At 37.3% G+C, this 14,401-nt stretch overlaps 2 protein-coding genes across 2 annotated transcripts; both read right to left on the minus strand.

The window, feature by feature from the left end:
* Window positions 1-882: 882 nt before the first annotated feature.
* On the minus strand, window positions 883-3,361 carry LOC129097707 (uncharacterized). The gene is made up of 3 exons (XM_054606612.1): window positions 3,240-3,361; window positions 1,995-2,105; window positions 883-1,527 (listed from the first exon to the last, which is right to left on the minus strand). Exons 1-3 carry the CDS (start codon window positions 3,289-3,291, stop codon window positions 1,292-1,294), a joined length of 399 nt encoding a protein of 132 aa, XP_054462587.1. The 5' UTR covers window positions 3,292-3,361; the 3' UTR covers window positions 883-1,291.
* Window positions 3,362-4,497: 1,136 nt separating this feature from the next.
* On the minus strand, window positions 4,498-14,228 carry spaca4l (sperm acrosome associated 4 like). The gene is made up of 3 exons (XM_054606245.1): window positions 14,117-14,228; window positions 6,730-6,840; window positions 4,498-6,128 (listed from the first exon to the last, which is right to left on the minus strand). Exons 1-3 carry the CDS (start codon window positions 14,166-14,168, stop codon window positions 5,899-5,901), a joined length of 393 nt encoding a protein of 130 aa, XP_054462220.1. The 5' UTR covers window positions 14,169-14,228; the 3' UTR covers window positions 4,498-5,898.
* Window positions 14,229-14,401: the final 173 nt, after the last annotated feature.

The following is a 14,401-nucleotide window of genomic DNA, read 5'->3' on the forward strand; positions in this document are numbered from 1 at the left end:
TCAAAAAGATTTTAAGTTTGTTGAAATAATCCTAAAGTTCAGAAAAAAAGTCAGTAATAATCTTCAAATCTGCATGAATATTTGTGAATGTGTGGGAATGATTTGCAGTATTAAGAATGTCTGAATACAATTAGACAGTTAAAGTTACACAATGTTTTTTCTGAATTTCTCATGCACAGTTTTATCAGAGGTTCACAAGAAGTCATAAACAACCACTCGCTCTGAGATTAATTCTTAGCAGCATCTCAAATCTTATTGATCCTTGTTAGACCCCATAAATTGTTTTCAATCTACAAGATACAGTAAAGATAAAACACCTACCTGTTACAAACAGAGACAACAGTGCTGCACAGCTCCACAGAAATGTGTTCATCGTGATGTTCGACCTACAGGTAAAAATACCACCAAGGAGGGTTGGTCGGTCTCTGAATCTTAAGATCTTGCTGTTTTAGAATCTGTGGGATTTAGTTTTCAGGAACAAAGACTCAAAGTCAAGATCTTTATACGGCGGGGGGGCTATATCAGTAATATACATCAACATTTGTGATAAGAAAGTTTGTAAGAGGTGACAGAGATTACGTACAGTACAGCTCTGTATCCAGAGCTGACAGGTTAAAAACTTTGGGTAAGTACAGCCTACAAATGTACTAATTAAACAGTGTTTTGACTGGTTTTCAGCAAGTTGCTTCATTTATAAATACTTAAAATGTACATAATTAGGATATCACGTTTTCTACCCCTGTTCTGTGCATGCATACCGTACATTTGTTTTTTAAGCAAATAAGGTCCCACTAGGGACACCGGAGGGGGCAGGAGTCCGCCTCTCTAAAGCTAATGAATGGATGGATGATGTTAAAATATGCAGAGGCAACAGATAATTTTCAACGATTTTCTTTATTTTCACATCCAGTAAGACACAAAGTAGTTCAAAAAGGATAATTACAAAAGTTTATTTTTTTAAAACAAAGCAAAACAAAGGTCTGGAAGATTTAAGAGCTCAATGTTTCCCGGAAACATTCCATTGATCAACTTCCATGATGAGTACCTTAGTTTGGGACTTTTACTTAACTTGTCATTATATAAACTGACCCCTGATATGACAAGACCTGAGTTATGAAAGATAATAGAGTGTCACAGCATGAAGGCATATAGTAAATCATACTTATAAATTCATGAGATCCAAAGTGTTTATTTCGGGGCTCGTAGACTTCCCCTGGATAATTTATGATAGTATAAAGGGATTCAGGAGCAGCTGGCTGCAACTGTTTTTGGTGGTCTAGCATTAGGCATATTACAGAATGCTTCCCCACATGGAGGCCAGGACTGCTACACCGATGGCAGCAGTGAGGGTCATCTTGGTGGATGGGGCTCCGCTGACCTGGGTGGGGTTGCAATTGTTTGATGAGCAACAGTCGATTTTGGTCTCGTATTTGACGTTCAAAATGGTGCCATTGAGGGTCTTGTTGCAGTTGGCTGGCTCACGGCACCCCTGGGTGTTGAAGCCCACAGAGGCAATTCCTGTGAAAGCTGAAGAGAAAAGATTGTTTTGGATTAATAATAGTTACAGAAATATAAATGGTTCATTTAATCAAATACAATTTTGAGGTCATTTGTTCCATCCTTATTCAACTGACCTGAAACCAAATCCTGCAAAACTGGTAATACAGGTTTTTTTGGCTGACAGTGAAACTTAAAATGCGTACAACACTACTTACAGCATGCAGCACGTGTTAAGGAGTTCTTTAGTTAAGTAAAAGAGCTTCTAAACAAGACTTTATACACAGTATTAACAAACAATGGGAATCACTACATTGAATCCGTATGAAGAGAATACATGAATATCTAGGCAGATGGGATTGCCTACTGGTTTGGCAGTTATGTGTAACTGGGCATCACAGTATTTGGGAGTCATTTTAATTAAATAATTCCTGTGTTGTTATGTAATGTTTTTAAAGGGAAAAGATGAGCTTGTAGGAAATGAGAATGTGACTAACTTGCTTTCCCAGTATAGCAGACACTGGTGTTGGTCGCGCAGGTCTCATTAGCTTTGGAAATGCAGAAGCCCAGCAGACCGTAGCTGCATTTGTTGCAGGTCAGGGACTCAGCTGAAACAAACAAATGAAAGCACAATAGTTAATAAAAAAAATAATTAAAAAAAACACTTGATGTTGAGTAAGTGGCATATCCACAGTGGTCATCAAAACTGAGTTAAAAACTGTTTAAGTGAAGCCAATAAACTTATAAAATGTGTGTAGACCTTTCTAAAACTTCACCCATAATTATGCTTTACTCTAATGACTAAGTCATTGTTTTCAAAAGGTTCTTTCTTTATCAAACACTTTTGAACTACAGATATAGGTAGTGATGTATCGCTCCACACAACCAAAATGCTAATGTGGAAGTAGAAGTCGTCAAACCGCTCCCATAGATGAATTAACAATGAAACTATGACATTCCAGGAAATACATTATTGCGATTGCAACGATACAGATTTGAATCTTCATCAAGGAAAATATCAGGTGTGAAAGGATAATAGTAGCGGAAAGTTGTGGTTTTACTAGATTTATCCACCTCTAAGATTGTTCACTGTCACCGAAGTTCACTGGAGATTGTCATTTTTTAACTTTTTAACTTTGGAAGAAATAGTCAATTTCAAATTTTTGAAGTTTGTGATATATCCCGAGGAATTGTTTCTTGTAATAAACAATAATGTTTAGTTTGTAAAGTAATTTTTTCGTTGTTTTCAGAAGACCAAACAAAATTTTACTGAAAATATTGACACATAAATCTGAAACTTGTTCATTAGCTCTTTCAGCTACAAGTTGGATAAGCATCATCAGTTTGTTACATCAGGTGAAGTAGTTTGAGGACAGATTTGTTAAAGAAAAATGTTGATGGAATGGATCCAACATTTTAATTACTACATGAATTATGTCATGAATTGGTTTGAGCAAACTAAATGATTCTGAATTGGCCATAGTCAGCTGAATTATCCGGTCATATGGTCTTCTTTAACTATAAAGCATTTTTTCGATAAAGCAATAGAGAAATTTGTCCAAAAATTCTAAAAAGCTTATAACAATATGGAGAGGAGGTGGAAAGAGAGATTTCCTCACTTTTTAAATTTGTTAATTAACATACAAACACTGCCAACTTTTTTTTTCCCCCACTATTCTTTGCTAGTCACATCTTTCTTTCCAGTAAAGCTTTTGTTATAATTGATTATCTTTAAATCTTACCCAGCATGAAAGATGCAATAACTGCAACGATCACAAATACGATCTTTGCCATCTTGATTTGTTGGTGTTGGTCCTTGGTTTCTGCGCAAAGAAGAAAAGATATCCTGTGTGTGGTAAATATCTGCTGTGTCTGTAAGGGTCAGGCCAGATATTTATACAGTAAAAGCAGGTGAAGGGAGGAGACAAAACAGGGTTTTTCCATGTCCTTTGTGTTCCTCTTTACCCTGGGGGAGATTCACTAAGGGTGAAGGAATGTGCCACACGATTGATGCAGTGATCTAACTGGATACCATGATACTCACCAAGCCGGTTGTACAGGAAAGAGTCAGTCAGTAACCGCGGAAGATTCAATTTATACATTATAGTGATATTTTTGCTGTTGTAATTTCTTGATTTAAGTCTGAAAATACGTCATATATTCATATTATTTTATTCGAACAGTGCGAAACCCAAAAACACTCAGTTGACTTTCACATACACAGAAGAGCATCAATTCTTTCACTTCCGCCCTAGAGCATATTGTTGTTGCAAGGTGACCAGTGAAAAATCGTTTGTGTTATAAAGCTGTCGATGTTGGTTGATGCATTTTCCTCGTGAGTATCTCCCATTTTTAAAACCTTGACGCCTCCGTATCACAATGGCCAGAACACACTTGACTCAGGGCACACTTCATTTGAACGTTCAATTATAGAAACATCGTACTTGTCAGGCTGCACAACCAGCTCTGTCTGCCATCCCAGTAGACCACAAAACAAAATCACTAATAAATATGTGCAATACAAATACACTGTGCAATACTATAATCATTCTGTCTGTATTTATAAGATTTTTTTTTTTTTTCCCTTACTTACTCATTTGAAATACTTGTTTTTTCTACTATGTACCTTGTTTGCACTATATCTATGCTGCTGTAATCCTGTAAATTTCCCCGTTGCGGGACTAATAAAGGATTATTGTATTGTATCTCTTATCTCATCTACTTTGGTTATTCAGTGAAAATTTATAACTGAAAAGCTTTTTATTTGCATGCGGCTTTAGCTTGAACTGGAGATTTCTTCACACACACACACCAAAAATGTCTTGTGTGCCAAACCTGAAATGAGGGCGGATGAGGGCGGTCATACCAGCAGTAGCACTATCTCCGCTATCAGACACCAAAACCTGACGAACCAGTCGGTCCTGCAGAGAGGCGACGAGCCGAGAGTCATGGAAAGAACAAACTAAATCCTTCAGGGAACACCACACACGAGGAACATCCCAGTATTGATATTTATTGCATTTTTCAAATTGTCAACCAAACAAATTCTTGCGAAAACATTCAGACAGGTAACTGGCAAATAATGCCAAAAATTTCACAAATTTAACTTTAATGATTCATGTAAGAGATAGGATACCTAAAGATCAGCCCTGACTAATTTCAACTTGCTGCAATTTTCAATATCTGCAAATATGATGAGTTAAATCACATTCTCCCCATATATACACACACATTAAAAACTAGCAAGATAAACAGAAGCTTTACCCCACAGCTTAAGAGTAACGTGCAGTGTGGACATCACATTAAAACTCATTAAACACAGAACTGGTGGAGCCATTTGTTTCGAAATAAAAACCAGCAAAAGAAATACGTTTACAGACACAAGCCAAGAGACCATTTACATTATTTTACCTACACAGTATTAAAGCTAACAAATGTCAACAGGTGAAATGAATAGAAATAGAAATGTTCATGGGAGCTTTGAAATCTATAGATTATATGGTGACTCTAAAATGACTATACAGTGGGTCCAAAGCAATACATTTAAATGAGCAGTTTGACATTTTGTGACATATGGTGATCCCTCTTCTTGCATAAAGTTGGATAAGGAAAAAAAAAAAAAAAAATATCACTTCCATGTGTGTACAATAAAAATGAAGCTACACTCAGTAGATGGTTAGCTTAGCATGAAGATCCTGGCTCTGTCCACTGGTAAAAAAAAATAATCACTTACCACCTTTAACGCTCTATAGTTATGCATCACTTGTGGTTTTTTACACTTTTATAGATTAAATTGATGAGATCAAAAATGTTAATTAGTGAGCTTTAGAGATGCTTTTTTTAAACCTTTGGACTGCATCATGCTAGTCGTTTCCCCGTTGTCTGCTGGGTATAGCTTCATGTTCAACGGACAGAAATGAGATTGTCGATGTTCTAATCAAACTCTTGGAAAAAAAAAAAAAAAGAAGAAGAAAAGCACATTTTGCAAAATGTTGGCCTATTCATTTAAGCTATACCAATTTAGTCAAACAGTGAAATGCCTAACGCACGCAATTTATCCAAAAAGTTTACTTCTCATTCAAATTCATTTTTAGGCTACTTTAAACTGTCCACTGTCAACTAACATGCTACATCTTACTGATTAATTTAAGAATACAAAATCAAAAAGGGGAATTTAATTTGAACCGGTATAAACATGTGCGTGAAGAACAATACACCTCAAGAACAGGAAACACAAGACCCTTTTGGAGAAAAAAAAAAATGCATGTCTGAGGAGATAATTTAATCCTTGTAGTGCTGATGTGTGTGCAATAAGTAGTGTGTTTTATGTGTGTGTGTTTTATGTGTGTGTGTGTTTTTGTGTGTGTGTGTGTGTACTTTGTGTCAACCGTGTTTTTTCTGTCAAACCATGATGTTGGCCGCGAACAGAGCAGTGATGGTGGCGAGGGCCAGGTTCAGCACCGAGGTCCCAGGCAGACCGGGCGCGGCGTTGCACAGGTCGGTGCTGCAGCAGGTCTTGGTCAGAGTGTAGACGGTGGTGTTAGAGCCGCTGGTGGGGAAGTTCACTTCCTTGGTCTTGTTGCACATGTCCACTGCTAGACAGCCCTTCGTCTTGATGTCTAAAACACCGGCTGTGTAGTGAGAGCAAACACACACAATCACTGTCTATCTTTTGTTGTGTCTACATGAAATGGTTTCATAGTGAAAAATTATGGTTTTAATATCTCATGAGATTTTGACAATAAGAAATGAGAAAGATGGAATATCAGCAGACTACTTGACATTCTTATCGTAGTAAAGAAGAAATGACAGTACAGTATATAATTCTGTGTAACGTGAACTGCTGACACATCACGCTGCTTGTTAAACGGTAAAACATGAAATTAAATGCAAATTTCTAAGCTTTTTAAGATTTTGTAGTAATGTCAAATGTTAACAGTAAAGTCGAAATCCAGATGGAACAAAAAAAATATTTGAAGCCAACTATTTCAGCATCTTTGCCAACTTACTAACTAGTTTTCCCGCACATTGAAAAGACAACACCTGATATTGCATGTTTAACTGCTGATTGGCAGCTCACTGGTCGTAAATTTACATGTATACGCCTTGGCTTTAGTACAGCAAAATATGCATTCTGAAAATGCAGCGGATGTAGTTTCATGCGAGCGCTGACAGCAACCCTCCTTTATGAAAATGTTGTCTGGTGAGATTTTTAACTTCTGAGCTCCTTACCTGCTTTACCGACACCACTGAAGCATTGATCTCCACCTGTACACGTGATTTCAGACGTCAAGCACAGGTCCCCAAAGCCAATGCTGCATTTGTAGCACTTCAGAGCTTGAACTGGAATCCACAGATAGTTGGAGTGGGGATGGAGGAGAGAGATGGTAGCAAGGAGGAAAGAAAAATGAATTAGCATAAATAGGTTTCTAACAGGCTATAATTAAGAGGTTGAAACTATGGGTGATACATTTTTCTGCAATCCAGTAAACATCTTATCATTTTTGTCAGAAACAATCTTTGCTGCGACTGTTTCAATCTTTACCAACCACTCCGATGGTGCAGTTTGGCCATTAAAACAGGTCTTGCATGGTTGACTGTGAGATAATGACACTAGCAGGGATCACGGACAAGACAAATCTGTGACCTTTGACCTGTGGCACAAAGGTTTTTATGGCGAAGGTATTACCAGCGCTTGGTAGCACCTGATTCAAACACTTGTACATTTTTTTGCCTGAAGCTGTTGAACTTAATATTGACATAGTTATGCAATTCAAACTTAAATTCTGCAACCTTCATAAACTATTCTCCCATTTTTTTCACCCGTTTCTGTTGATCCATTAATTGACTATTCAACTAATCGTTCCTAGTCCCAACATGGGAATGAAAATAGTTACAAATTGGCAGAAGTGCCAATTAGCAAATTTTCCACCCAATCTGTATCCAAATCGCAGGTCTAAAGATTGATTTTCTTGCATCTATTTTAAGTAAAATCAAATCAGAACCCTCACCAACAACTGTGATCGTTCCCTGACACAGAAAAAAGACTGCAGACTGATAACAGAACCTATAAATGTAAACCAATTTGTTTTCATGGTGGGAAAGTTGGTTGATGGTCAGGTTTGTTGACAGAGTTCTGCCTTACAGATAAAGGGTCTAAAAAGGTGGTAATAAACTCGGTGTTTCATCAGCTCAGGATTTCCTCATCTAGGTCACAGAGAGAGAGCTCACATGACATGAGCAGGTTTTTTAACAACTGCACTGCCTTCAATGTGGACAATTCAGCATGTAGCGATGCATGTAGGAAATAAAAAGGCCAAAACTTAATACACAACCACAGCTGAAAAATGTTTTTACTCCTTAAGATCAGTTGACTTGTAATGGAGAGTTGCCATAGCCAGTGAAACCAGTTGTATAACATCTTCAATGGCTCTGGAGAAGCTTTGCAAATTCTGAAAAATCTTGAAATGTTGACCAGGAATGTCTACTTTAAAATTTTCCAAGTATTGCCTTGTTTTTTTTGCAGCTACAACAAATCAATGTAGTTTTCCATCTGCCTAAAACACCAAGTGATTCAAGTGTAACATACTAGATGTGGACTTATGAAATAATAGTAACTTTATTTAGGTGTAATCTTATGTAATGTGACTCGAGAAAAAACAAACAAGCAAATTAAACTGCAAAGTTGGAATGAGGCTTCAAGTTATGGTGACAAGAAAGCAAAATCTTAGATCTTCCTGGAACTTTCTCAGAGCTGTTCACGCCTTGTTTTGTTCTTAGATAAACAGCACGCACACCCAAAAATAAACAAGATAATCAAGAATGAAATCTAACCTAACCACACAGACTTAAAATCCGGTCAAAAGTATTTGGGGCACTCTGTTGACCAGGAAGGCTGGGTCAAACAAAGAGACACCATTAAGTCACAGTAAATGCAGAATCCAGCTGTCTGAGAACATTGGCCTCAAAGCCAGCTGAGGTAAAAAAAAGATTACCCAATCAATTAAATTAATTAGAAAAACCTAATATAAAGCTAGAAACTCCATTTGTCACTGTAACTCTGATGGAGTAATAAAGTTACTTGACAACAAGCCCTCTATTATAATAAGTGGACTGAACATTGTCCAGGAACACGCTCCAAACAAAATAAATGGACGACGTTCCTGCTACTTAAGGTCATTTAGGAAAAGAAAACTTAAAGGGTAACAGGAACTGGTGATCTTTACATATAATAATGTATTTCTTTATGTTTGTTATTTTTTTAGATTGAAGACAATCAACTCAATGCTGCCATGGTGACACGCTAAGCCTTTAAGACGAGCAGCCATTGTGAAACTGTGTGACTCATGACTGGGAGGGGAGATACTCAGCAATTACAATGAACCAAGGTAAAGTTTTGTAAGAAACCAGTCGCTCCAGTTAACACCGGTGTTGAATGACTGCAGTCAGTGTGAAAAGTACAAACTGAAGTCATTATACAAAAAAGAAAGTGTGTCTTGAAAGTTCTCTTTTATATTTCTTTGTTTGATCAAGATTTTTTTTATTTGGTTTAGTTAGTTAGTTTAAGTTCATAAATCCCCTCTGATTACCAGCCGTGAGAGCAACACTGGTATTGTTTTCACCTTGTAAATCTGTGTGTGCATCATTATGGTAAAATGTGGGCCTGGAGACATCTACTGTAGCGGGAACTACCATGGAAGCAGTTTTGGGGTACTTTGCCAGGTGTCTGTCTGGAATTTGGCCACAACCATGCAAGATGCAGTCCCAAAACTTTACAGGTTTGTAGTTAAGTTCAAAATGAAGGCCAAGCTTGAAGATGGGTGTCGTCCAAGCAAGGGTGCCAGTGGGGAAGGGGCCATTGTTCACGGATATGATTACAAAAAGGGAATCCCCTTACTTCAATAAAAGTTTCTTCAGATGCATTGTAAAGATCAATTTTGTTAATTTGAACCAGTGCCACCATAAAAAGTGCCATATATTAGATCGGGAGCATTTCGATTGCCTATCAATGACTCAACATAGCGACGGCTGAGGCAGTGGCTTGCAGCTAACAGTGCTTACAGCACTAACAGTGAAAACTACAGCTGACAGAGGTAACAGTGTTTACCTGAGGGGGAAATTGTGGGCACTACGCTTCTGGGATGCCTTTATCAGCTGTAACTGGAGTATGAGGGCAGTGCAGTGCAGCGCATTCATATCACATCACGTCACATGCACTGATATCTTTGGTTATACTTTGTCTCTTTTTCAGTGTGAACATTTTAGAAAAACTACTTGCTTAAACTTTACCACAAACGGTAGGGTAATGAAATGACAAATGTTTTAAAACAAACAAAATGTCAGATGTATTCATAAAACCTGTGGATCAGTCCTGATTTTAATGACAATCTGAATGAGATTCCTGTTCTTTACCTGAGAGAAAAAAAACTAAAACACAACCACGCCCTTGTACACAAACAGCCCCACACCCTGTGCCCTTGGTTTCGGTCACACCCGAGTTCAAGCAGAGCTGACTATGTACCATTGATAATCCTCATTACAAGTCCACTCTTATTGCACCTACTAACATTTATTCTCAAACATAAGTAAAATATATTCTGTTTATGATAAAAAAGGATTTCGACAAAATGTCCAAAACCTTTAAAAATAAGAGGCCAAAATAAAGTCGGCCAAAAACTGACTTACATGCTTTGACAACCTTAGTAAATAGCAATATGGTACAATATCAGACCATAACTTTAAAATTGCAATGTTATGTGACCTTTGTGTTGCCACACCACACAACACCTAAGCACTCTGCAATGCGGGCCGACCTGATACTCCGACAGATTGAGCCATCTGATCCATAAATACCAGAGTCTGGGGCAGTCTAGTTGTGAAGCCACAAGGGAACAGTAAACCTTAATGATGTTCAATTACAGCAGCGTGTTTGTTAACTGAAGTGTCTCAATATATAATTGGTTGTGTCTTCATCCCCCTTGATTGCAACAGATTGTCTACACAACAGAATCTGTTTTTCCTTAAAGAGCAGGCCCCAGGTAAAATATGTAAAGTGAAGCAGCCTTTGTATCTCATACAAAAACAGATGCAGTCAATCACATTTGACAACAAGACACAATAGGCCAAGGAGACTTGGCAGGTGAGAAGTAGCGCTACATATTTTGAGGATTAATAAATCACAATGCAGTGTGTAATTACAGGGAACTTGTGGGGAACATATTTACGTCATTTCCCTCACATTACCTTCAATGACCTTAATACAGGTGTACAAACGAGGACACACCTTAGAAAGTAGCATGCTGAGCACTTTCAATCAGGAGTCCTAAACCAGCTGTCACGGGTAAAAAGTTGCAAAGCAACATTGTAGAAATACTCTCGTTACATGTAGAGGTCTGCATTTAACATTTTTGTTAAGTAAAGATGTACTCACAGCAAAGTGTAAACAATCCAAAGTGCAGCCATTATTCAGAACTCCTCTGATAAGTGTTAATACCTTTATGTTATATTGACAGTTTTTTGTATTTGTAATAATTATTGTGAGTCTTGCGCAAGAAAAAAGACAACATTTATATACAGAGCTAGATGTTGTAAAATGTATTAGAATGTGTTCTTACACTAATTTGTTTAATAAGGTTCTAAGGGATCAAATTAATCTGTTTTGTTATGCATCCGTTTTTTTACAACATATGCCAAGTGTGTGTGAACTTGTTAAAAAGGATTTACAGCCTTAAATATGTAGAAAATACAGAATTTGTAAACAAAATAATTAATGACAGTAGTTAAGTTACAATAGCAACATATTTACTGAGGCGACTTTTGATGATTATATTTAATTACAGAAAGTTTCTCAGCCTTAAATTGAGCAAACATCTGTCTTTGGTATGCAGTTTGATTAAAAAGGGACTCTGGGGTGTGGCAGATTACGTATCCCTCTCGATGTGCAGTGTCAGCCTTACAGCGCCCTCTGCTGCTCTGTCACTAGAACTACAGATCAACCCTCCGGGTTCCACCACAGGAACATGGTGAGGAACCCGAAACACAGAAGGGGAAGAGAGAAAAGTAACAAAGAAACCAAAAGTGGAAGTGTTTAAACTCATGTTAAATCTAAAACAGAACAAGAAAATAATTAAATGTATTGCAGAGGAATAACACTGATGTGGTTGATAGTCCTAGGCATGGTATCAGTGCCTTGGGAGGGGTAAGTACCCAATTTTTCCACCTGAGGGCATCCGTGTTGCAAAAGATCTTAACATGGGTAATACAAGTATTTATTATAGTGTCAGCATTATGAACATAAAATGACAACAAAAAAGATCCACAACACCAATAAAAACTCAGTTTAAGGGAAGCAGAACAATACCAAGCTCAAATTAAACTCAATGCAAAATATGTGCCATAAACGCCTAGTCCACTTCGCACGGAAAGCTAAAATGAGACAACATCTCATTAGATAAATATGCAAACAAATTTATGAAAAGTAATGGGAGGGTAAATATGTAAAGACTTCCTTCAAAGCGTCTGCTTGGACTGGGATAATAATCAGCCTTACACCTACAACCTCACAAAAGGTAAAGGTAAACACACATGGGCGGGTCTGGAGTGTTGTGTAAATATAACCTACTTACATCTCACAATGCCAACATCCTTGAAGGATGGGATTACACTGACGGGAGGAGTATTAGGAGTAAAATGTTTGTGGCAGGAACATATTTTTGTACCCTTTTGATGATTTTTTTCTTTCTTTTTTTTTACAGATTCATAAAATATTATTTAAAATGTGTTCAATGAAGCAAAAAAATAATAATTTGCATTTTTGGACATTGCAACAGTCTCTCTAGACTTCTCCCAGCTGGACAAATTTAGGCTACCGACATCTGGATTCAAAAGCAGCCAAGTGTTTTTGTCTATTTGTCTGCCAGCTGGTGTTTGGGGAAACATCTCAGTAGCCTGTAACACCAACCAGACTGCCATCTGAAATCATCTACATCTCCCCAGAGAACAGTGTGTAATTAACTACATTTGTGATTCACTCTTCTGTCACAAACAACTATTTAAGTAGGATTCCAAGACTTAAGGTCAAAATGATCACCTTAAAGTATTAAAAAAAAAAAAAAAAAAAAAAAGAATGGGACTTTAGTTCCCCTAGATAAGGCGTGGATTGAAACAGGAGATCAAAATAATGGATCCAGAGGACAGAAATGGACTACAATAGACTCAAAACACAATAGTGCAAGAACAAATGGCCGCTCTAGTTCCCCCAGGCTGTAGAACTTCTATAGAAGTGGAATTTGAGACTTGGGCAAAGCCTCAACTGTTACAAGGTGAGGAATTTCTCATGCAATGGTTCTCAAGTTGGGACATGATTCAGTCTTTAATACCCTCTGGAGAAAAATTAAAAAAAAAAAAAAATCCTTGTACAACCAACAGGCTGCCTCACCCCAACTTATAATAACAGCACATGGGTAAAGCCTGGGATGACATTTTTGCTAAAGAATTGCCGAAATTATGAGCCTGATCTATCAGGGTTTTTAAAAAAAAACTATTTATTTAACTTTACTGTGTGATTACTTATTTATATTACTTGTTTTTTTATGTTGTTCTCTAATTATGTTTCTTATTGGTTCTTATTTGCTATGCTGCTGTAATCCTGGAAATTTCCGCTGTGGGACCAATAAAGGATTATCTTATCTTATCCAACTATTTCAAATGTTTATCCATTACTCCTAGCTGGCCATTTCAACTGCTTATACTTTTAGCCAACTATGTGTTCATTCACTAGGCTACTTTAAGCTTAATATGTCTGTTTGTAACTTTTAAGGGAACTCAACTGTTTATCCGTTACTTTTAGCCCACCATTTCCACTGTTTGAAACTTTAAGCTTAATATTTCGACTATTTCAACAGTTTATCCCATTATTTTGTAACTGTGTTTGGTTTTTAACAACCAAATAGGTGATGTTATAGCAGGGGCTTATCTGAATCAAACAAGTCCACTATGTTATCTGTTCAACAAAAAAAAAAAGAAACAAAAAAAACAAAAAAAAAACGTATAAAACCAGGAAACTATAGTAAATCATGATATGAAAATAACAAAAAACAACAACATTTGTGGCCATTTGTGACAAGGTGCCCACATCACTGCTGGTATAGAGAGTGAACACACCCTGTCAAACAACAGCCTAAAAGTCTGCAGCCTTCAACACCGAGCAAACCCAATAAACGCAAAAACACAGGCTTGCGACGCACCCTTTTGGGAGGATCTGATCCTTGTTAAAAACGTCAGGCTAATATTTTTTTCTCTCGTCTATAACACAAAATTTGCTCCATGTGAAGTCAAATCTTTATATTAAATAATCGGAAAAAAAAATGTTGGACACAGCAATGCTTCAGATAACTGTGGCGCACTCCAACCTCAATAACACACAGCCACACCGAACTCCATGCAGGAAAACGTAGATTTTGTCTGGGGAACTATGTTAACGTTATCTATGTGACATAAGGCTGTTCGGTTTGAATGTATTCTTTTTTAGAGGTCATTTTAAAAGTAACATGCTTAAAAATATTGAAAAAAAAAACATGCACATGAATAAGTCAGAATTAATTGAGGATATTTTACTTACCGACTGCAAAGCAGAATCCGACTGCAAAAAGCTGGAGAATAATTCTGTTCATCTTGGAAAAAGGAGCGGGATAAAGACTTTCAGGAGAGACTGCTTGCCTGTTAGGACTTGAACCGTTATAATTTTTATGATCAAGCAAACTTTTTGTTCCGCCATTTATAATCTCCAACCTCCCATCCAAACGTCACCGTTATCCAATCAGAGGAGGTCCTCTGGACGTCCACCCAGTTTTTTCTCCCGAGCTCTCCCACCTGTGTGAATCACAGGTAGGGGGATATTACATTC

This window comes from Anoplopoma fimbria, chromosome 10 (assembly GCF_027596085.1).
Source record: "Anoplopoma fimbria isolate UVic2021 breed Golden Eagle Sablefish chromosome 10, Afim_UVic_2022, whole genome shotgun sequence".
NCBI lineage: Eukaryota > Metazoa > Chordata > Actinopteri > Perciformes > Anoplopomatidae > Anoplopoma > Anoplopoma fimbria.